This window comes from Chrysemys picta, chromosome 3 (genome assembly GCF_011386835.1).
Source record: "Chrysemys picta bellii isolate R12L10 chromosome 3, ASM1138683v2, whole genome shotgun sequence".
NCBI lineage: Eukaryota > Metazoa > Chordata > Testudines > Emydidae > Chrysemys > Chrysemys picta.
This window is the reverse complement of record NC_088793.1, coordinates 196814384-196839889: the sequence shown is the minus strand read 5'-3', so window position 1 is coordinate 196839889 and position 25506 is coordinate 196814384. Positions and strand designations below refer to the sequence as shown.

Here is a 25506-nt window from a genome sequence, read left to right as displayed (position 1 = left end):
TCAGGAAATAAACCTCTACCCTGATATAACGCTGTCCTCGGGAGCCAAAAAAATCTTACTGCGTTATAGGTGAAACCGTGGTATATCGAACTTGCTTTGATCCGCCGGCGCACGCAGTTCTGCCCCCCTGGAGCGCTGCTTTACCGCTTTATATCCGAATTCGTGTTATATTGGGTCGCGTTATATCGAGGTAGAGGTGTATGTCCATTTAAAAAATCAGATTTTTTTTTCACTTTGTAATTGATCTGGCTGTAATATTAAAAGGATTTTTGTGAATATTCAGATTTTTCAATTAATTTGCTTCAGCCGAATTAACTTTTTTTAAAATTTACTTTCCACAAGCATTCAAGAGGTCCAAAATGTTCATAGAAAGTGAAATTTGAAGGAAATTTCAGGATTTGTTGCAAAAGTTCTGTGATTGAGTCAGGGAGCACAAACAATGCCATGTGACTTTCCTAAGTAAGGCAGATCAAATTTAGAATGTTAAGTTCCATCCATATTTGTAAAATATATTAATGTATACATTTGAATAATGAATATATTTTGACGACTTAAGATCTCCTTGCTGATAATCCATGGCCAGAAAGAGACTAAACTTGCTTAAATTGTTTCCTCCAAATTATTTGCATATCTGTGTTTTCTATGTTTTGGGAGGAATGCTGGTGTTTAGCGTGAAGGCTGATTGCATTGGTCAGAACAGGCATGCACTAATGGGACTTCTGCAGTTGTCCTGTAACTGCTGATCATTTATTTCTTGAGCACGGGATAAAGGCACAGTCCTGTGAGGTGCTGAGCATTTTCAGCTCCCATCAATTTCAAAGGACCATTAGGGCCTTAAGCACCTCACTGGGGCTTGGTCCAAAACCCAATGGACAGACTCGTGTTTTTTGATGTGAAGGGTTATTCCTTAGGGATTAATCTGAGTCTAGGAAACTCTTTTTACTTCTGACATGATGGTACCAAATCTAAAATTCAGGAGCTGAAAGGTCCTCTTCAGGATCAAAATTTGCAGTCTGTACCCAGGCAAACTCCCACTGACTTCAATGGGAGTTTGCTAGTGAGGCATGCTAGTAAGGAAGGGATAGCTCAGTGGTTTGAGCATTGACCTGCTAAACCCGGGGTTGTGAGTTCAATCCTTGAGGGGGCTATTTAGGGAACTGGGGTAAAAATCTGTCTGGGGATTGGTCCTGCTTTGAGCAGGGGGTTGGACTAGATGATCTCCTGAGGTCCCTTCCAACCCTGATAGTGTGTGTGTGAATGCAGGATCATGTTCTACCAGCATGTGTAAATAAGTGCCTACAGTACAGGCTGCCTGAATTGTGTGCTAGACACACAAGGTGGGTGAGATAATATCTTTTATTGGACCAACTTTTGTTGGTGAGAGAGACAAGCTTTTGAGCCACACAGAGCTCTTCTTCAGGCAATTTGTGTGCTGTCACTTGGCTTGATGTAAATGGGCACACATTTAATGGCATATTTCTAGATGTGCATTATAACCAGATTTTGAAAGTGAAAACTGGGGAACTTGCTATGGGCTGGAGATTGCAGAGAGCAATTTTAGCAAAGGTCAGGGAAGTGGACTCAGAAAGGTAGCTTTGGGAGGGAACGGGGGGCAGGAAGTCTCACTGTCTCTTCTTACAGTTTCTCATATACCTTCTCTCCCTATCATCTCTCTCGTCCCAGAAGCAGACTCTTTCTTGTTCTCCCCAGGTCTGGTTAGAATCCTGTGCTCAGCTGTGGATGAGGGAATGAGGACAAGAATCATGGCTGCTGGCCCAGGCTGGATCAGTATCTGACTGCAGATGATGGTTGTGTGTACTTGTAGCGTCTAGGCTCAGTGAAATTCGGCTGTGTGTGTGACAGGAATGTCTCCAAGTCTCATGCAGGGTATGGTGGTTTTGTGGGTTGGAAAAGGCAGGCAGAGTGGCAAAATGTGAGAGTTCTGTCTGGGGCAAGAGTCCTTAAGGTACTGTCCGTGTCCTGAAGGGCAAAACCAGTAAAATGTTAATGAGTTACTACAGTAATTCTAGTAGTTGTATTCGATTGTGATACATTGTGGCCAAAAATCTTTGTTTAAAATGGTTTTTACTATTGTATTTTTATAATGCTAACTAGTTTGCTATGTTTTAATAAGTTCTACAAGTATTTGAAAGATTGTCAAGGAAGGAGGGGAATTTAATATGATCTAAGCAGATGGAGGATGTGGTTTTGCAGAAGAAAATGTTAGCTGGATATCCTAGGAAACTTTCTAACAGTGAGGTTTATAAGATCTTGGGCAAATCTCCCAAGAGAAGTGTTTGAAGCCCCGGAACTTGAGTTCATTAAAACTAGAATGGACAAAGCGCTCTAATACACTTCAGAAAATAATCCTGCATTGCAGAATGCTAGTATTAGATGATATATTAGGGGCTTTTCTCTTGTTTTCAGCTTGTCTGATTTTACATTTGTGCTTGTTTCCGCTGTGACAAAGTTCCTCCTCTATCTTGGTTGGTCCTGCGCTTATTGGCGGATTTTCTTGCCTCAGAGATTCACCATGTGGGTTAGGGAACAGTCCAGAGACCTTCCCCTCTGGAAGAACCCACAGTCCAGGTCAATTGGGAGGTTTGGGGGAAACCCAGGCCCACCCTCTACTCTGGGTTCCAGCCCAGGGCCCTGTGGACTGCAGCTGTCTATAGTGCCTCCTGTAACAGCTACATGACAGCTACAACTCCGTGGGCTACTTCCCCATGGTCTCCTCCAAACACCGTCCTTATTCTCACCACAGGACCTTCCTCCTGGTGTCTGATCATACTTGTGCTTCTCAGTCCTCCAGCAGCACACCCTCTCAGCTCCTTGCGCCTCTTGCTCCCAGCTCCTCACACTCGCACCACACACTGAAGTGAACGCCTTTTAAAACCCAGGTGCCCTGATTAGCCTGCCTTAATTGATTCTAGCAGCTTCTTCTTAATTAGCTTCAGATGTCCTAATTAGCCTGCCTGCCTGCCTTAACGGGTTCTAGCAGTTTCCTGATTACTCTAGTGCAGCCCCTGCTCTGGTCACTCAGGGAACCGAAAACTACTCATCCAATGACCAGTATATTTGCCCTCTACCAGACTCCTGTACCCCACTGGCCTGTGTCTGTCACACTGCTTATACAAGTATTGATTAATGTTATTGCAGCGAGAGTTGATATTGACTATTAAAGTAGTTTGGAAGCTGCTAAAAAAGTAAAGGATACATCAGCTGTTTGCATTTCATGGAATTCTTTGTCATGCTTTTCTTAGGTATTGCATTGAAATTCAGTGAACATAGGAGGTGGTAAAAATATGTGGATCAAAGCCTCCTGCTAATCTTTGCAATATATTTCATTTTATCTTTTCAAAGGAACTTGTATAGGGCTACAGTTGTGTTACCTGCTAGAATTTTTCAAATGATACCCATAAGACTAAAGGATTCTTGCTGTTGTACGATAACAGTAAATAACAATAACAGGACCTTTTTCTTTTCTTTTTTTAAAGAGGCATTTGTGTTAGTTACTAAATACACTATTTTATGAAAAACGTAGCTTGGCAATTGTGACACTGCCTCTGTAGAGTCAGGGAAAGCAGGTTGCTGATGGTATGACTGAAAGAGGATGTAAGAGATGTACAAGAGGACCCCAAAAGAGAAAAGAAGTAATGAAAAGGCAAACTAAATAGACAGTGCACAATATGAATTATTTAGATTGTTAAGATAAACCATCAACAAAACCTACCATATGGATTTGTGCTATGTCAGAATTCAGAACTTGGTGATCATAAATTATTCCTACTAGTCCAGTAGTCATGGCTCCTATAGAAATAGCTTCTTTCAAATAGTAAAGCTCAGATACTAGAAAGAGATGCATGCAATACAACATATATTATATACTTTCCCATAGCTTTAGGGCTTATCTATATAGGGGCATTCAGAAAAATTAATCCAAATTAACTAAAGGGGTGAATATAAAATAGATTTGCTAAACCGCAATAAATCCCTGGGTGGACACTCTAATTCAGAATTAGGGCTTGTCTACATGGTCCCACAATGCGGATTAGAGGTATATGAATTGTAGCACACACTAATGTATTGCGCTGTAACTGTCCCATGTAGATCCCGCTAGTGTAAACTAAAAGGAACCTAGTTCATGTTAATGTAACCCTGGTTGAAATGGGACTATATTAACACAAACTAGGTGTCTTTTAGTTTTCACTAGCAGGGTCTATATATGGGACAGTTACAGGGCATCACTTCAGTGCGTGATGTAGCAGCTCACACCCCTGTAATCTGCACTGCAGGGCCATGTAGATAAATCCCCAAAGTGGCCTTAATTCAGTTTAGCTTAATTCACTCCCAAAGAAACCATGTGAAAAGCAGCTTCACTTTGGAAGTGAATTAAACTAAGTCAAATTAAGGCCATTTAAATTCTGAATCAGAGTTTCTATGTATGGTTTTAATGCAGTTTAACTAATCCACTTTAAATTCACATAAAAATTAATTCAGATTAATTTTCCTGAATATCCTTGTGTAGACAAGCCCTTAGGTTCTGGAGGAAGGAATGTTTTACAGTCTCACTCCTCCTTTGCTCATCAGTAAGATATGAAGGTTGGAGAGAAGTGCTTGTGCCTCTTCCCATTGATTAAATAATTAAGTAGAGTTTGAACCTTTATTTCCAGCTTTTCATCCACATTTTTGTGCTAAGGGAACTTGCATTTCCCATGCAATTGTAGGATGAGTACTTCACTGAAGGGGGCAAGCTTATAGGCTTACCATTTCCCCATTCTTGTGCCCAAGTTGTGGAGGGTTCTATGAGTGGCTGCAGCCACACCAGCTTAATTTGAACAGCTGTCTTGAATAGCCTTATTCTGCAAATTACTGCTGTGCATAATTTATCCTTTATGACTTGGACAGACAGCTGAATAGATACAGTAGAGCAGCATGTAAATATACTGGGTGAAATCATGACCCCACTGAAATTGATGTGAAAACTCCCATGGATTGTAATGGGACTAGCATTTCATTCACTGTGTTTTTACAGATGTCTGATTAGAGGATAATTTGCTCTTTACTAATTTTCATCCACAAAGGCCCTATGTCATAGAGACCCAGGAGAATGGGTCACAGAGGGCACCAAAGCCCATTTGCTGATCTCTAAACTGGCAAGGGGTTTTGCGCCTTTATTTGGTTGTCACAAAGGAATGTTGCATTATACAATTTCAGAAGTTTATGCAGTTTAAAAGTATTACTATTTTCATACATTGTTGTTAATTAAATTAATCTACAGGCCAAGAAGTGTTGCATAATATTTTACAAATAAAGATTTTGAGAATAATTTAGGTAAACATATTTTTTTAAAATATGAACCAATAATATCTTTGGACAAACAGATAAAAATGGAATGGTTTGAGTGAAAACCAGTAACTTTAATTGTTTTTGTTTTAATAGAATGTACATTCTATAATATGAACAATGAGTTTCAACAATTTTACACTATAGATATAAATTTGTACCTTATAAATAAATACTTTCCTGTTCTGTTTCATTTCATATTTAAATGTAATGCTAATTATTCTCCTTTTGCTTTTCCTAGCTAATTCCAGTCTTCTTGGAGGTGGAGGGGGTAAGTCTTTTGTTTAACATTCTCCTTACTCTCAAAAACACTATGTATGCTCTGAACAAAAACAATATTCAGTAATGCCGATAACCACAATCACCACAGATCATCTTGTTTATGTATAATAAGTTCCAAATGTAAAACTACCTGAATGGAAAGAAAACCAGGTGAGCTTTTTATTCTTTACATACAGCCAGGAGGTTGTGACCTTTCCTTTCAGATATGGACCTCGTAACTGTCACCCATGTCACCTCAAGCTTAGGCTGCTGTGCTGTGCTCTGTTTGGGCCACACCTTCGAGCCATTCAAAAACCAAAAACTCTTAAAATTGTGAGTTAATGAGGCACAAGCTTGTGAAGTGCATGACAGAGTTGCTTCTAATATCGTTCAGAAACACAATATTTGTTCCCTTTTAATACATGACATCATTTTGCTAATTATGTATTACTGTAGCCTTAAGAGCTTACAAGAGTTAACAGTTGAAAAAAATTATGCAGGATTAAATTTCAGCATTTCTCTTGCTCTCTCTCTTTTCTGCAGGAGGGGTGGGAGGAAAGGCTCCAAGCTAGAAATTTCACAATATAGTAGCTGTACGGACAGCTATTAATCTTTCCTGGCTAGAGTTAAAAGGATCGCATGATCACAGCCTACATATGCAATTGGAAAGGAAAGGATTCAGTAAAAAGATTGCTGTTGCTTTTGAGACTCAGATTGATAAAGCTTTGTTTGCACAACCTGAACAGTGTAAGCAACCATCATTCCTGATCCATGAAGAGTGGATTCTCATGTGAAAAAGTGCTTCAAAACTACATTGAGAGGGAGTTAGAAACATGAACAGATTTTTAGTCCAAATACAAATCAGAATGTAAACCTACAATGAAGTGTTCTCTAATAATTTTCCGGCCAAGTTAATCTGTTTCTATTTCTTTGAGGCAGTTTGTGATGCACCAAATTTGGTATTATTATTTGTATTACTATAGTGCCTTGTGTCCTGCCCAAGGTAATCCCTCAACAGTGATTGATATACCAAAGGTGAGGTTACTATACCATCTCTTAAGTATTTATTCCCATTTGATAACTTTAAAAGTCAGTGCAAATACTCAAATTTCAGTCAGGTTTCTAGAGAAATGGTTATTGTAGAAAAGTTTTTAGTTATTGACTTTCAGCAGTATTTATTCAGCTGGACTGTACTTCAGAAGTTGGTATCCTGTTACCGTGGCACCACAGAATGTAGCTTGTCCTCTTGGCTCAGTCTGACAGACAGGATGACGACCAGTCTCCAACTGGGATTTTTCTCACTTTTCAGAGCAACCATCTCTGCTTTTCCAATTTGATTTCTGCTTGACTCAAAGCCACACTCAGAAAGGTGACCTTTGCTACCACATCTTGATGCCATTTTTGTTTCTTAACCAAGAAGGTAAAAGACACTTGCTCCAAAAAGGCAGACACTGCTCTGGAATCTAAAATAAACTTGAAAGGAAGTGAGGACATTGGTTAGTAAAACTTCAGAAATTCAAAATGGAACCCCTCAGAACCATAAATCAAGGAGTTTTCCTGGTATTGGTGGATCTGAGGACACCCAGCTACAAATCCCCATCACTTACTCTCTCTAAAAGTACCTAGGGCTTGTGCTGAACAGATGGTCTTTCTAATAAGCTCTTTTCCATTCAGCCTGGAATCAGACCCGAGAATGTTGGTAAAGGTCATGTTGTTCACGTAGTGACACTCTCTCAAATCGGTTTGTGAGATTCCTTCTCTAGGTGACTAGTTTATTTGGCCACTCTCAGGACTGGGCCACCCAAATGATATAGGAGTCACTAGCTTTGTTCAGTTTACTAGCAAACAAACAAGCAGCATCCTGGCTTATGACTTTTCTTTATCCAACCAGAATACATACTGCCTTGGATAAGAGTCTATCAGGGTGGGGAGTAAATGTGGATCCCTGCTAAACACAGGGAATATGGTCTCCAATGGAAAGATGATCCCTCACTCTCACAGATCTTGGGAGACAGACCTGTCCTAGCTTACAGACAACTCCCCAACCTGAAGTAAATACTCACCAGCAACCACACATCACTGAACAAAAACACTAACCCAGGAACCTATCCTTGCAACAAAGCCCAATGCCAACTCTGTCCACATATCTATTCAAGTGACATCATCATAGGACCTAATCACATCAGCCATACCATCAGTGGCTCGTTCACGTGCACATCTACCAATGTGATATATGCCATCATGTGCCAGCAATGCCTCTCTGCCATGTACATTGGCCAAACTGGACAGTCTCTACGCAAAAGAATTAATGGACACAAATCTGACATCAGGAATCATAACACTCAAAAACCAGTGGGAGAACACTTTAACCTGTCTGGTCACTCAATGACAGACCTGCGGGTGGCAATTTTGCAACAAAAAAGCTTCAAAAACAGACTCCAGCGAGAACCTGCTGAGCTGGAATTGATATGCAAACTAGATACAATCGACTTAGGCTTGAATACGGACTGGGAATGGCTGAGCCATTACGAACATTGAATCTATCTCCCCTTGTAAGTATTCTCACACTTCTTATCAAACTGTCTGTACTGGGCTATCTTGAATATCACTTCAGAAGTTTTTTTCTCTTACTTAATTGGCGTCTCAGAGTTGGTAAGACAACTCCCACCTTTTCATGCTCTCTATATGTGAGTATATATATCTCCTCAATATATGTTCCATTCTATGCATCCGATGAAGTAGGCTGTAGCCCACGGAAGCTTATGCTCAAATAAATTTGTTAGTCTCTAAGGTGCCACAAGTCCTCCTGTTCTTTTTGCAGATACAGACTAACACGGCTGCTACTCTGAAAAATGGAAAGACAGTTTCCTATAAACACCCTTGAGCTGTAGGCAACAAGGTTAGCTGCCTTACTGCTAAGAAGGCTAAAATGGGAAAAAATTATCCTCAAAAGTCCAATCATGACAGTGGGCATGTACCTGAACCATCGGGGTAGCAAAAAAAAAAAATTAAATTAAATTAAAAAACTCTCAGCTTGCTCCTGTTTTCCTGGGTACAGGTGGGTCTCCTCTCAGTAAGGTTCTGTTTATTCCAGCTCAACTTCACTGTACAGTGGATGGTCTTAGGCTCTCCAAGTTTCTCCTAGCAAAGCTGCAATAATGGGAAAGTCCTCTTTGTAGAGCTGCTTGCAGTGAAATTCAGTTCCAAGTGCTTCCTCTTTCATGTGACATTTTTACAACACCATGAAATGTCTTGTGTCTCAGAAAATGTTACCTGTTCTAAAATCTAGATTTCTTTTCTAAAATCTTTCTAGCATTGAACTCATCGTAATTGTAATCAGATTGTGTGAAGAACCCTGATCTCCTCTGCCTAAATTTTCTAATGATCTATTAGAAAGAACTTTTAAAATAATTCTTTGGAGAAGAGTTAATGGACCAAGTTTTTGATAAACATGTTAGCAAGCTTGTCCTTTGGTGCAAGTGCCAGTGGCTTTGCATCACTGCCAGCTACTTTTGTGCCATAAGAGACAACCACATTTTAAATCAGTCATCTGACCAGATTATCTAAGTATAATTGGGTTTCTTAGAGCCAAACTGATGATTGTTCTTCAATTCCAATTTTAAATCTCCTGTGTATATTTTTTATGACTGAATGAAGAGATATGAAAGATGCCAGACAACAATTATTCAGATAACTTTTTTTGTTAAACAAAACATCGAGAAATGAACACTATTTTTCAATGGTAGACTTCTATATTTAACTAAAGATTCTTTTTAAGACTTCTTTCTGCTTGTCAAATACTCTTATGAAGTAATCTTTTCTTTCTTTTAAAATTAAATTCAGTTTTTATTAAGAGACAGCGTGATTGACACATTTTATTTCACTTTTCACTTTATTTCAGGTCCAAATTTTTCACCAGGTTTACCACCCAACTGCTTCCATTAACTTGTGCAGAACAATTATTTATGTATTATTATTTGTTTCTAGTGTCACCCACAGCATCACAGTGGATAAATGCAAAAGACAGAGACCCTAGCCTGAACAACTTATGTTCCAAGGTCAATATTTTCAAAAGGGGGTTAGTGATTTCTGGTGCCTCTGGTTTTTTTATGCCCAAATTATAACTCCTTTAAAATTGCCTGAATTTCAGAGGTGGTGAGGGGACTCTAAAAATCAGGCATTGTAAGATGTCTGCTTAGGTTGGACACTCAAAAATGGAGATGCCCAAAATTACTTCTTTTGAAAAATTAGGCCTAAAGTTGTGTGATAAGCATGGGCCCATTACTGCACACCTTTTCCACAAGAGTAAAGTCTGCAGGATCCTGGAACCATTTTTTTTTTCTGCTTAACAGTCCATCTTTTCTCCTTTGCCTTACCACTTCTCAGTTGTTTCTTTGACGGTATATTCTTTCTAGACTTGCTGGACTTAATGAACCACACATTGCATGATAATCTTTGGGTTGTCCTTCTTTCTGTTTATCCATGATATTTTCAATTCAAGATTATAAACTAATTAGTAACAAACTAGCTTTTTTCTATAGGTTTTAAATTTGTTCATCAAAGGTGACATTGGTTGTAAGTATATCCCAATGTCCTAACATTATTTATAAAGTATTTTATATGTATATGTATTGAGGGGAGGGGAGTCAAATTTAATATGTCCTCTTGGGAATGTAAGCACCACACCACTCCCATGTAAAGACACAGCTTATTTCAGCAAAATAGTTATTTTGCCAGTTTATCATAAATCAGTTCCCCAAATGAAGCTATATTGCAAAACAACTATTTTGCTGGTATAACCACTAGAGCACTAGAGCTTTTGCCAACATAGTTATGTCAGTCAGGGATTCGGGGAGGGGGAGATATCACACCTTCGATTGACATCTATGCCAGCAACATTTTTAAGTGTAGTCTAGGCCTGCCTCTCCAATTTTTAGCCTACAATTTAAAGGAATATAGTATGTAATCATAAACCATATATTTAACTTCTAAGTGCATTTTGTAACTATATAAACGGGGAGTGAAAAAGAAATCTCACGTTAGCTATTGAAGGACCTTTTCATACTTTGTCAGTCCATACAGGGGCGGCTCCAGGCACCAGCGCACCAAGCACGTGCCTGGGGCGGCAAGCCGCTGGGGGTGGCCTGCCGGTCACCATGAGGGTGGCAGTCAGGCAGCCTTTGGCGGCATGCCTGCGGGAGGTCCGCCGGTCCCGCGGCTTCGGCGGCAATTCAGCGGCGGAACCGGCTGATCTCCGTGCTTGAGGCGGTAAAATACATAGAGCTGCCCCTGAGTACATAACATCATTCATTTTCCACACAGGCTGCTCCTTTGAACAAGTATTCACATTAAAGACCCAGCTCTTCTAGATTATTTGATTTAACCATGATCCCAATGAGATGTCAGTGAAAAGTTCGAGAGTACCAGTATAGCACTGTCAAGCCTCTCTGATTCAAAGAAATAAACAATGGGTTGTTGTTTTTTGGTAGAGTTCATTTATCTCTTCCTTCATCGTGTCAAATAATGTTAGTGACATTGGGGTATACAGTAGAATCTCAGAGTTATGAACACCAGAGTTACGAACTAACCAGTCAGTCACACACCTCATTTAGAACCAGAGGTATGCAATCCAGCAGGAGCAGAGAGACACACACACAAAAAGCAAATACAATACAGTACTGTGTTAAACGTAAACTACTAAAAAAAGAAAGGAAAAGCAGCTGTGACGTTGTGCAGTCTATATGGTTTTATAAAAACATGATAATAAGTGAATATAATGTAACTGGAATATGCTTCATGCAAAAGGTCACTTGTAAGGTATCATTACAAAGCTTATAATCTACTGAGTGTGATCATCCTATTTGTATAAAAGTACCACTCTTGTATCTAAAACTAGAAATATGAAATATAACTCTGAGGGCCTATTGTAATTATGCAAAGGGTGGGCCATTAATGGTGGTTTGGAATCTTGATGACTTCCATTGTCTGCAGATGGCTCTGTTTACCTGTGAGTCTTCCTGTATACATGTGTGTGCTGGCAAGTGGGTAATGAAGTCTTGCAGTGACATGTGATCGTCTCACCTGAACTGGAATCCATCTTTAACCTGGTGCTTTTCCAGTGAGGGGGGGTGGAAACCCAGAGGGACAAAGGGTTCCCGCTTTATGCAAAAGATATATAAAGGGGTGGAACAGAACAAGGAGGAGAGGGAGGAGGCATCATGAAGAATCCCCTAGCTATCACCTGAGCTGGAACAAGAGCTATACCAGGGGAAAGAATTGTGCCCAGGCCTGGAAGGTGTCCAGTCTGAAAAAAAACTTACTGAAGCATCTCTGAGGGTGAGATTATCTGTATTCAGTTTGATTAGACATAGATTTGCGCATTTTATTTTATTTTGCTTGGAGACTTTGTTCTGTCTGTTACTACTTGGAACCACTTAAATCCTACTTTCTGTATTTAATAAAATCACTTTTCCCCTTATTAATTAACTCAGAGTATGTATTAATACCTGGGGGAGCAAACAACTGTGCATATCTCTCTATCAGTGTTATAGAGGGCAAACAATTTATGAGTTTACCCTGCATAAACTTTATACAGGGTAAAATGGATTTATTTGGGTTTAGACCCCACTGGGAGTTGGGCATCTGAGTGCTAAAGACAAGCACATTTCTGTGAGCTGTTTTCAGGTAAACTTGCAGCTTTGGGGCAAGTAATTCAGACCCTGGGTCTGTGTTGGAGCAGACGGGAGTGTCTGGCTCAGCAAGACAGGGTGCTGGAGTCCTGAGCTGGCAAGAAAAACAGGAATAGAAGTAGTCTTGGTACATTAGGTGGCAGCTCCCAAGGGGGTTTCTGTGATCCAACCTGTCACAGCAGCATTTTTCTTTTGCATAGTAAAGTTTCAAAGCTATATTTAGTCAATGTTCCATTGTGAACTTTTGAAAGAAAAACCATAACATTTTATTCAGAGTTATGAACAACTTCCATTCCCGAGGTGTTTGTAACTCTGAGATTCTACTGTACTTACAACCAGTGAGGTCTTTGAACAAATTTATGTGCCTAATTTTGGCATTCAGCTAGCCTCAACAGCTGTTTGTTTCTTTGTACACTGTCACATCATTTCTTATTGTTGCGGTGGTGTTGTAGCCATGTTGGAGCCAGGATATTAGAGAGAGGTAATATCTGAAAAAGAGCTTTGTGTAAGCTCAAAAGCGTCTCTCTTACCAACAGAAGTTGGTCCAATAAAAGATACATCTGACCCACTTTGTCTAATGTCATCCCTTAGAAATTTAGATAACTATAAAGACATAAAACTTTCCTGGGGAACAATGGTCATCTAGAACTGATAACCTGAGGCAAAAGGACTATTAGCCTTAGTTGCTCATTAACCCCTTGATATGCTCTGTTAGAAGATAGCTGTTGTAATCATTTTTTAAGTAAAGAAAATTAAGTGTTGAACTTCATTCTCCCATTGTCATTCTAGTTCCCCCCTACCTCTCTTTGAGTAAGATGGATTTGATTAGTACTGAATCTAGAGGTTTCAATATTATGGAAATACATCAGCCAATCAGGTTTTCTATATTTTTACTTTCTATACAGAAGTAATACTAGATCTCCTTTGAATGATTGTGTGTGTACACAGCCACACCCACACCCCTCTTCAGGTGTACCTGAGCCTGGTGCACTCAAGTCAGAGACTTTTAGCTAGCAGTACCCATTGTACTTATATTTTGCAGGTCCTCATGCCTCAGACCTAGAGTGTAACAGACAGAGCTGCCCTGACCCACTCTTAATTCCTTCTCACTGTCTATGGCTAGGAGTTAGAAGTCCCAGTGTCACCTTGAACGCAGAGTCTTTTACCTGCTAAACAGTGTATGTAAATAATTTATAGCAGTGTTTCCCAAACTTGGGACGCCGCTTGTGTAGGGAAAGTATGTCCCTCGGCCTGCGCCGCTTCCCGCAGCCCCCATTGGCCTGGAGCAGCAAACCACGGCCAGTGGGAGCCACGATTGGCTGGACCTGCGGATGGGGTAGGTAAACAAACCGGCCCGGCCCGCCAGGGGCTTTCCCTACACAAGCGGTGTCCCAAGTTCGGGAAACACTGAGTTATAGTATTAGTTAGTTAGCTTAGTGTAAATAGACAGCAATATTTTTAGTGTTTTCTTTGTTATTTCATGAGTAGGGAGTTTCTCTTCTTTCTTGAAGCCACTTTAAAATGTAGGAATCCCCCAGCATTGTCCTTCCTGTCATGCTGATATGCCCTCAGTGATGTGTATGTATGTTGCTTGATTCGTTGAAGTGAAGGGGACCTAACAGACAGATGTTCTGTCTGTCAGCCTTTTACGACTGCAGAAATCTTCTGAGTTAGGCCTGAGGGAGTGTCTCATGGCGAAAGTCATGCAGGTGGTTCAGATCTAGGTTAGTCCATAGCTGAGTGGGCTGAATATCCATTATCCAGAAATGCTCTGTCTGTTCGTTCTGTCTCTTTGGAGTCTCTCAAGGGTCAAAAACCCGTGAAAACAAAAAGGGAGAAGAGGCATTGCTGCCATTCCCCTGGATCCTCTTCCAAGTTGATTGTCTTCCAGGTTTCGGGAGGGAAAACTGAGTTGAAAATGCCTCCTTCACCTCTCATAATAACTTTTACCATAGAGTTTCAGACTAGGAAATTAGTCTTTGTCAAGTAGAGCCCGAATTCCTACCACCTAAACAAGTACCGCTCGGGAATCATCTGACATGGAATATATATGTGCACAGTCATTGAAAGGAAAAAAATGTAACTATTGTTCTTCTAGCCTGCTGTACACATATATGTTCCATGATCCACCCTCCTTCCCAACTACTTTAGAGTCTATTGACATCAGGTTTCCAGTGTGAAGGAACAGATGGAATCAGGGCAGCCCTGCCCTTTATGTCCACTGAATGGATACTGCTAGCTAAAAATCTCTGACTCAAGTGCACTAGGTGCACAAACAACTAAAGTGAAGTATATATGTGTGCAACACTTTTTGAAGAATACCTGTTACTACTCAGGTAAGTAACCATTTTTTTTATTGATAATCTAATGGTCTAGAGTAGAATATGATCCAGCCTGATGGTCCTTGTTCTCCATTCCAAGGTTTGGATCAGACCAGAGGCATATGAACGTCTCTGTACTTCAACTCCTTTTATATAACTCATTTCCAGCGTAGATCTCCCAGAGTTACATTGTAGACTAGGCTTTTCTACATAGATCAGCTATTGTAGGTCAGTTTGGGGTTTTCTTCCCCTCGTTCTTCCTTTATGTTTCTTTTTTCTTTGCCATGTCTTGCCAGAGAGGCTGTTTCCAATTATCTGGGCCATCAGGCTCAACTTTAATTTAAATGTTGTTGTGTGTTTTTTCCTGTGTGTACTATATCTGGATACATAGTGAGAGGAGGTATATAAATAAGTATAGTTTATTTTAGATGTTACAAAGGAAAACATCGATTGCTCTGTGTACCTGGAACTGTACTTGCCCAGTAGATCTGACCTGGTAGGTAATTCCCATCAAGACCTTCTATTTTATTTTAATTTAATTTAATTGCCTGGTCAATTTAATCCAAGTATGCTAGAGAGCTAATTTTTTCCCCCTGGAGTTGTCGGGGTTGCTTAAAACAAGACTGTGCCACGGCAGAGTCCAATTTTTGCTTAAATTATGTGTATATATTGTTCTTTCATAGGTTGTTTACTTATCCCTTTGCTGCTTCTCTTACTCAGCCATATATACACACTAGTAATAGAGGTTTCTGGATTGATGTAACTATACCTTTTGACTTAGTCAGTCCTCATTTCTTTATCTGATTGGATACTGTTACAAAGGTGCTTCAGAAAAGAATAATTCAGTGATTGCTTAAATGACTCCACACAAATAATTTTGTTTCTTGCAATAATTGATATTAATGGATGACATCTGAAGTGCATTGTTCAGGTGTGTGTGTATTTGCCACTGTATGCTGATTACTTTTTTCTAGACCGTACATATTTAAAAGGTGTGATCAGAACATGGTCCTTTAAGGCAGTATTCATAGTTTAGCCACTGTATGAGTCTGAAAATATTTTTTTTGTCAAAAATAGGTTCTAAAATGTATAGTGTCCACACTAGGCCGACCTACTCTACTGCTTACAAAGCCTGTTACTGTTGCTACTTCATTCAGCCAGTGGGAGCCACTAACAATTACTGTTTACCCATAAGGGGCCGAGCATGCTGACTCCACAGTTTTCTTAACTCATGCCTAAAAATGGGACTTTAACAGTGTTCCCCTGCTTGGCAGGCGTTTGTGCTACTAGTAGACCACACAGTGGACAAATATGTTTTTTTATTTGAGGGAATTAAATTTATATCCACCTACTAATAGAAACAGAATACATAAGCTGCTACAAAAATAAATAAATAAATATGTACTGCTTAAGCTCCATGTGTATTAGAGCATGGACATATTTTACTTACCTTTCAGGAAGCTACCCTGCTGAGTAAATATACAGTACTGTGCCATTTCTTCAAAAGTGAGGCAGACCATTAGCTAATGTTGATGCTGGGATGTGCGAACACCACAGTAAAGATTTAAAGGTGGTGATCATTACAAATCCAAGCAGGAAACTGAGGTATAAGGACTTTTTCTTCTTTGCATTGTCTGTTGTTGAGATAAAAACATAGATCAGCTATTGTACAGGAACAAAACTTACAATACATACTTATAAATTAGTACTTAAGATCATGATGTAATCCCCACCCCCAAAATACTGCATAATGTACACAGTAATATATATTTTACTTGAATCACGCAAATGTAGAAATAAAATTAACCACATACTGTAAGCATATCGACCTACATTATATTTACATTTTCCTTTAAATCTGTTCTTTATAAACATATAGTAGGCACTTTTGGTTTTGTTCTATACATTTATTTTCTAAAATTCTTGATTGCGTACAATTTTGGAATACCTGTGTGATGAGATTTTTGCAGATTCTTTTCATCTCTGAGAAATCCAGTTCCTTTGCCCCATCTCAGGAGTATCTCACTTTTAAAGCTATGGTAGTATGTGTGCTCCTCAATATAGGAAGGATAAAGGCCAGTCTGCAGACAGATGCAGGAAACAATTATTTTTTCACTTAAGAAGCAGGGCAAAGGTCTTAAACTACATATGTTGTGAAATGTTTGTTGAAGAACATGGTTCCTACCATGAAAAGTGAATTAGAGTGTTAGAAAATGGCACATTCTGCTGTGTGTGTTTATAATGAAAAATGCACTAAGCCAACTGTTGGAGTTTGTGTTTATATATTTACCGTGCTGCTAAGGTTAGCTTGAAATAAAATACTTGCCTGGTATCCTTAAGGTAAGATCTACAAATTGGGACAACTGTCACAGTTAGTTTCATGCCTAACAACCTTGACAATGTCCCTTTCAAAGGAATAAGAATGAGCAGAATGCTGCACTGAAGACATGTTTCATTTGATTTCTAAGACGATCCTGGACCTGTTTTTCAGGTTAAAGGCTTGATCCTATTTTCATTGATATCAGTAGCAAAATTTTCGTAAACTTCAATGGGAGCAAAAGTAGGATTAGTCTCTAAATGAGGAAATATAAAGCTTTTTGGCAAATGCAGATCTTTTTATTTTTATTTTCCTGGCTTTGAGTTAAAATTTTCCTTTTTAAATCAATAACTAATAAAGTTTGCATCATGTAATTTAAATTGCACAAAGTGTGGAAAATAATGTTGCCACTGTTTTGGAAACCACAACACTAATGTAATTTTGTCATAGTCTAGATATAAATTAAATATTCACAAATCTTTTGCCCTAAATGTAATTTTCTGCCATTAGGCATAATTGTTTAGAGCCAAAACAGATTCAGACAAGCAGTACCAATGAAACGGCTTTATTAAATGTTTGACCTGCAGGCAGAAACAGAGATACTTCACTCTACCTGACAACCCTGCTAAGGTTGTCACTATAGTATAGAAGGAACTAGACTCAAATTATGCCAAGGACTTTTGCTAAACTGTATAATCTCCCTTAGGGCAAAATGAACAAGAGAAGTGTTTTTCCTAAGGCCAAACCTCCATATATTATGGAGCAAATTATACTTAAACTCTATGGCTGTGATTCCTGAAACTTATGGCAGAGTTGCATTGAATTTTGTAGCAAAAGCTTTTAATCATTTGATAACCTTCAATTTTTAAAAAATACCGAATGAGTTGAAAAATATACCCAGCACCTAACACTAGGAGCTCTGCAGGAGGGGTAGGACATAGCCGTGTCCAGTATCGCCAACCCCAAACATTCAAAAAACATGAGTAAGGCCCCAAAAAATCAGGAGAGATTTTTAAAAAAATAATAAATTATAAATTTTGGATTCTTTTTGCTTGCCTGCAGGCTTTTGAATCTTTAGGTTACACTTGGGTGACATTTTCAAACTTCTCTCTGCAATCATGAAGGCTACAAAAAATTTCAACTTTGTACGGGACTGGGCGACAACTTAGTAAACATGTGTCAGCACAAATGACAATGAATCAATTAATCCTTGAATGAGTGATCTGTGTGTAGTATACACACAAAATACTAAGCGAAAAGACTATTATTAAGATTGCAAAGTGAAACACTCTACAAAAATTTAGGAAATGCCAGAATCAATGTTCATTTTTATTTTGGTCCCCTTATTCATATGTATTATGATAATCTTTAATTACATCATCACACAGGACCCCTGCCTCATTCGCAAGATGGGCACTGCTTATTTAATGAACAGCTATTCAGTATTTTGTTTTATCCTTACTGTTCAGTGTGTGGCCCAAGGGCAAACCCTGCTCTGAAAACAGAAATATTAATTTCCTCATGGGTGTAATCATGATAGTAACTCAGTGTTTTGCAAAGATTAATTAATTTGTCTTCACAAAATGCCTGTGAGGTGAGGGGGTAGAGTATTATCCACATTTTATGGATGAAGAACTGAAGCATACAGCTGAAGGTCAAAACTTCCCACTAATTTTGGGTGCTTAATTTGAGAATTTAGGATCGGACTTTTCAGAGTACTGAGCACTACATAGCACTTACTACGTTCAAAGCACAGTTCCTGTGATCAGAACCCAGGGTCTCATGTCAGGCACCCAGAAAATGGGGAACACACAATTAGTAACCGCCTGCGAAGTTTGGTTTAAGGAATTTGCCTGGTGTCACATAGGAACTTTTTGTCAGAGGCAGGGATAGAATCCAGTTCTCAAGGGCAGCATTCAACTGCCTTAACCATTCTCTTCCTGTAGTCCCCTCTGTCATTCATTAGACACCTTTCAACCTCTGCAACCAATGAGGCAGGGGTCCTACACACAGCAGTCTTTCACCAACCGGCCCTACTTCATCTCCAGAGCAGCTCCATTCTGTGATTCAGCCATCTCCGCTTTAGGGTAATGCAGGGGGATTCCTCGAACCCTAGAGTTGTAGTAAAAATTGCAGGCTCCTCAACTTCAGTGGATAGGAGGGGAAAATAATGTAGATCAAGCATAGGAAGGTGCAGTAATATGGAGCTTTTCCCTTTCCCGCCCCACCCAACTACTGAGATTTTTCTGAGGTGGGGTGAGAGTTTGAGGGCTGTAGAATGGGAGTGCAGGAGGCCTTTCTGCTGGCTAGGGTGGCATAGCATACAGCCAGCAAACATGGTCTTTTGTGGCTTGAACAACCCTAGCATCTTGTGTATATTTGTCCTATGAGGTTGGTCCTAAATATTTCGTTGCTTTCCTATTATACAAATGGAACCACTGAATTCCAAAGCCTACAAATATCATCACTCCTGATTCACAGAGGAGGAGAAGAGCAGTTTGCACCCTTCTGCACAAGGTGGCACTTGCAGACATACCTCATTGGATCCTTCATGATGTCTAAGTATGTACCTTTTTTAAAAAGTCTGTCTGTACTCACACTTCACAGCTTTATTTCAAGGTTAGCTTATTACATGTAGTCACTTTGAATGCTAGTATACAGTGGGATTGATGCACTGCAGTTGGCAGAGCCCAGGCTGTGTATCCCTCCAACGGTGAAGAGTAAACCTGAGAGGAGTCCGATAGTGCAAGTCACCCATAACCCCTGCTCTGTGGGAGAACTTGGAGCCAGCTGGTGGGGCAGAGGAGGGAGAAAATTTCAGAAACTTGCAGCAAGTGGGGTTCCTGTAAATTAAAGCTGCACTTCCTTCCTGGAATCCCTGGAAAGGGGGAGGCAGTGCTACTACTGTCTGTGCTTGTAGGGCGATGCATTTTCTCTTTGGCACGGTTACCCTCTGTGCAGAGGAGTACAAAGTGCTGTCTCCTTTTTATCTGTGGGAATGAATCGGGGTGATGCTTGTAGGCTTTGGAGTTAAGTGTTTACGTTTGTATAAAAGGAAAGCGCTGACATACTAATGATGACAATTTTCTGTTTGTAGCTATATGTAATTTAATTAGGTTTCTTAGGATACAATTGTTTCCCCTCCCCCCATGTTTAATAATTATGTGGGCACCAGGTGCAATTAATAGTATTTGCACCCAGAGGAAACCTTTTTTTTTTTCCTTCACCATTGTGTAAATCTTTTCTTGTGTCTTTCACTTTGCAATAAAAATGCATACAGTGTTTAGTAGTTTCAAGGAGTTGTTAACATTGATGTTCATTGCTGTACATATGTGTCACTAATGATGGCTGGTAGTTTCTATTAGTTCAATTTAAATATGTTTGCAACTGCTTTCTGCTCTGTATTTTTAGTTTCATGTGTTGCACTAGCTTAGAACCCTTAGAATTTTCCAGCTCTGCTGCTGATTTGGGGTTTGGCACACATCCCAAGCCCCATGACAGATCTGTCCCAGTTTATTTGAAAAAGGGTTGGAACTAAGTAAGGGTCTCTTGTGCCTGAATCGGAACTGCATGGAATGCTGGTAAGACTACACCTCTGCTTGCCAGCTTAGCTGTGAACTTTTTGCCACCTTTAACAGTTCCCTAAACAAGTTGAAAGACAACCTTGACGAGAACTGTTTGCTCTAGAATAAATTCCTATATTATTTTAAAGGTTGAGTATTTCAGCTTTGAGATGATGCAAAAGACAGTGGTCAGGACAAATAACTCTCATAGAATTGTAATGTGATTTTTTTTTTTTTAAAAAGGAGAGCAGGATTTCAGTAATGTTTTTATGATGTACAATGGCAATTCAATTAACCCATTAAGTAATGACAAGTAAAAACTGTCATTTCATTCTGGTTTTTTCCAGCATTAGTTGTATACAGGAGTCCTGGAACAATTTTATAGTGGGGGTGCTGATGATGGAAACCATCGAAGCCATGTATTTGGTGTTTGTTGTTATTACTTCAAGCCAGGAGGTATAGCAGCACCCTTAGTTCCAGCACCACTGGTTGTACATCTGCATTTGTAGAAACATGGAGCTAAACAAAATAGAAAAATGAGAGAACAAATATAAATTAATTAGTTCTAAAAAACTATTCTGTATTCATGTTAACTCTTGTTACTAATGAATGATTGATTGTCTACTATGTATTATCTTTTATCCAGGGACCCTGAAGTTCTCTGCAGCATAACAAACTACACACTGGGCATAAGGGTCACTTCATTCATCTCTAAGATGAACAGCAGTATTTAAACAGTACAGCAACACTACACAACAGTTCAGTTGAAACTGGTAGGCAATGTGTAATTACATACATGAAATTCAGCTACTCACCAGGGGAAGTACTTGTACTATTGAGAAAACAGCCTGTTGTTATCAGTAGTATTACATTAGCCCTGAGAAATCCCATTGTGCAAGTAACTGTACGAAGTAAAAGATGGTCCTTGTTCCACAGGGCTAAATAGTCAAAACTGTTTAGCATGGGAGATAAACAGAGGCACAGAGAGAGGAAGTCTCTTGCCTAAGATCAGCAAGCAAGTCAGTGGTTGAACCAGGAATAGGACCCTGAGTCCCATTTCTATTTCAGTGCTCTAAGCACTGGACCACACTGCCTCACACACAGCCTGGGACTCTTATTTGATGCGTACCTTACGCAGCTCCATTTGCACTGGTTCCCTTGACAGTGTCCTTGTTTTTTAGTATCCTAGAAAGAGAAATACAGTATCACTTTCTACAGCAGGTAAGTATTCTTTGGAGATCTCTCATAGGAGAGCCGGTCAGATTTGACCTTGCACAATTTATGAGAATTGATGAGATTATCGCCGTCAGTAGTACATTTGCATGATCAGTTTTCTATTAATCAGTAATCCAATAAATTAGTACAATGGGAAATGGTAGATTTGTAAGAACATAAGAACAGCCATACTGGGTCAGACCAAAGGTCCATCTAGCCCACTAACCTGTCTTCTGACAGAGGCCAATGCCAGGTGTCCCAGAGGGAATGAAGAGAACAGGTAATCATCAAGTGATCCATCCCTTGTCGCCCATTCCCAGCTTCTGGCAAACAAGAGCCTAGGGACACCATCCCTGCCCAACCTAGCTAATAGCCATTGATGGGCCTATCTTCCATGAATTTATCTAGTTCTTTTTTTAACCCTGTTATGGTCTTGGCCTTCACAACATCCTCTGGGAAGGAGTTCCACAGGTTGACTGTGCATTGTGTGAAAAAATACTTCCTTTTGTTTGTTTTAAACCTGCTGCCTATTAATTTCATTTGGTGGCCCCTAGTTCTTGTGTTATGAGAAGGAGTAAATAACACTTTCTTATTTACTTTCTACACACCAGTCATGATTTTATAGACCTCTATCATATCCCCCCTTAGTCGTCTCTTTTCCAAGCTGAAAAGTCCAAGTCTTATTAATCTCTCCTCATACGGCAGCTGCTCCATAGCTCTAATCATTTTTGTTGCCCTTTTCTGAACCTTTTCCAAGTCCAATATATCTTTTTTGAGATGGGGTGACCCCCCATCTGCATGCAGCATGCAAGAGGTGGGCGTACCATGAATTTGTATAGAGGCAATATGATATTTTTTGTCTTATTATCTAACCCTTTCTTAATGATTCCCAACATTCTGTTTGCTTTTTTGACTGCTGCTACACATTGAGTAGATGTTTTCAGAGAACTATCCACAATGACTCCAGATCTTTCTTGAGTGGTAACAGCTAATTTGGACCCCATCATTTTACACGTATAGTTGGTATTATGCTTTTCAATGTGCATTACTTTGCATTTATCAACATTGAATTTCATCTGCCATTTTGTTACCCAGTCACCCAGTTTTGAGAGATCCTTTTTTTGCTTTTCACAGTCTGTCTGGTACTTAACTATCTTGAGTAGTTTTGTATCATCTGCAAATTTTGCCATCTCACTGTTTACCCCTTTTTCCAGATCATTTATAAATATGTTGAATAGTACTGGACTCAGTACAAACCCCTGGGGGACACCACTATTTACCGCTCTCCATTCTGAAAACTGACCATTTATTCCTACCCTTTGTTTCCTATCTTTTAACCAGTTACAAATCCATGAGAGGACCTTCCCTCTTATCCCATGACTGCTTAATTTGCTTAAGAGCCTTTGGTAAGGAACCTTGTCAAACATTTCTGAAAATCTAAATACACTATATCCACTGGATCCCCTTTGTTCACATGCCTGTTGACCCCCTCAAAGAATTCTAATAGATTGGTGAGGCATGATTTCCCTTTACAAAAAACATGGTGACTATTCCCCAACAAATTATGTTCATCTGTGTGTCTGACAATTTTGTTCTTTATAGTTTAAACCAGTTTGCCCGTTACTGAAGTCAGGCTTACTGTCCTGTAATTGCCAGGGTCACCTCTGGAGCGCTTTTTAAAAATTGGCCTCATGTTAGCTATCCTCCAGTCATTTGGTACATAAGCTGATTTAAATGATAGGTTACAGACTAGAGTTAATAGTCCTGCAATTTCACATTTGAGTTCCTTCAGAACTCTTGGGTGAATACCATTTGGTCCTGGTGACTTATTACTGTTTAGTTTATCAATTTGTTCCAAAACCTCCTCTTATGATTCCTCAATCTGGGACAGTTCCTCAGATTTGTCACCTAAAAATAATGGCTCAGATTTGGCAATCTCCCTCACATCCTCAACCATTAAGACTGATGCAAAGGATTAATTTAATTTCTCCTCAATGGCCTTATCATCCTTGAGTGCTCCTTTAGCATCTCGATCATCCAGTAGCCCCATTGGTTGTTTAGCAGGCTTCCTGTTTCTGATGTACTTAAATTTTTTTTTTTGCTATTACTTTTTGAGTCTTTGGTTAGCTTTTCTTCAAATTCTTTTTTGGCCTTCCTAATTATATTTTTACACTTCATTAGCCAGAGTTTATGCGCCTTTCTATTTTCCTCACTAGTATTTAACTTCCACTTTTTAAAAGGATGCTTTTTTGCCTTTCACTGCTTCTTTTACTTTATTGTTTAGCCACGGTGGCTCTTTTTTGGTTCTCTGACTATGTTTTTTAATTTGGGGTATACATTGAAGTTGAGCCTCTATTATGGTGTCTTTAAAAAGTTTCCATGCAGCTTGCAGAGATTTTACTTTTGGTGCTGTACCTTTTAATTTCTGTTTAACTAACCTCCTCACTTTTGTGTAGTCCCCCTTTCTGAAATTAAATGCTACAGTGTTGGGCCGGTGTGATGTTTTGCCTGCCACGGGGATATTAAATTTAATTATATAGTGGCCGCTATTACCAAGTGGTCCAGGTATATTTACCTCTTGGTCCTGTTTCCACTTATGACTAAATCAAGAATTGGCTCTCCTCTTGTGGGTTCCAGGTCTAGCTTCTCCAAGAAGCAGTCATTTAAGGTGTCAAGAAACTTTATCTCTGCATCCCGTCATGAGTTGATATGTACCCAGTCAATATGGGAATAGTTGAAATTCCCCATTATTATTGAGTTTTTTATTTGAATAGCCTCTCTAATCTCCCTGAGCATTTCACAGTCACTATCACCATCCTGGTCAGGTGGTTGATAATATATCCCTACTGCTATATTCTTATTAGAGCATGGAATTACTATCCATAGAGATGCTATGGTACAGTTTGGTTCATTTAAGATTTTTACTTCATTTGCTTCTACGCTTTCTTTCACATATAGTGCCACTCCCCCACCAGCACGACCTGTTCTGTCCTTTTGATATATTTTGTACCCTGGTATTACAGTGTCCCATTGATTATCCTCATTCCACCAAGTTTTTGTGATGCCTATTTGTCATGATTTCCATTTGTAGTTTTCATTAATAAAATTAGTATAAGAAGCTAGTAGTCATTGAAACTTGGAGGTTTATGGGGAAAATACTATCCATTTAATTTTTAGTGAAAACATCATCATACTGTATTGTAAGCTAAGAATGTACCTGAACCAACATTTGGTCTGCTTAGTTTGAGACATGAACTCCTTCCCCCCCCCCCCCTTTTACTTTCATTTCAGGCTCCAAATAAGCTCCACTCTTCCACTGTTCCTTTCCTGCTTCCCCAGATACCTTTCTTCCTCCAAGGTTGTCCCTACCTTTGATCCTGTTTTGGGACCTAGTAGTTCATGTAAGCTTTTCTGCTAGGTCCCAAGTATCACAACTTTAAAGTGTTGTGTATCCAGAATGCATTGTATGTCCCCAGAGTACATGGGATTTGAAGTTTTGTTGTGAATGGGTTTGCTAGAAAGGTGCTTAGACTTGTTCGGCCCACTGGATGGGATCCTAGTACCTGTGTGAGGGAACCCCCTGGGGGTTACAAGAAGAGAAGAAGAGTCAGAATTTTCATAGAGGACTGAAGTAGACTAAATGGAGAGGGATTGTGAGAAAGAAAAAATATTTTTTAGCTCACATGTTGTCTCAGCATAGGCAGCATTTGAGGCCTGAAAAAATAATTGTGATTTGCAGTTAGTATTCACCTCTGTGTTGTAAATACATATTTTGCCAAGTACTGTAGACTTGA

The 25506-nt window shown here is 39.4% G+C and overlaps 1 protein-coding gene across 15 annotated transcripts in view; it reads left to right on the top strand.

Annotated features, from left to right (window-relative positions):
• MACROD2 (mono-ADP ribosylhydrolase 2) overlaps window positions 1-25506 on the top strand; it is a 1307214-nt gene that overhangs the window by 327148 nt on the left and 954560 nt on the right. For 13 of the 15 annotated variants that reach the window (XM_042847039.2, XM_042847056.2, XM_042847049.2 and 10 more), the window contains exon 4: window positions 5588-5617. The exons of the other annotated variants lie outside the window; for them this stretch is intronic. In XM_042847039.2, the coding sequence (XP_042702973.2) occupies window positions 5588-5617 (30 nt within the window). The remainder of the gene's footprint in view (window positions 1-5587; window positions 5618-25506) is intronic. 15 annotated transcript variants of the gene reach the window in all.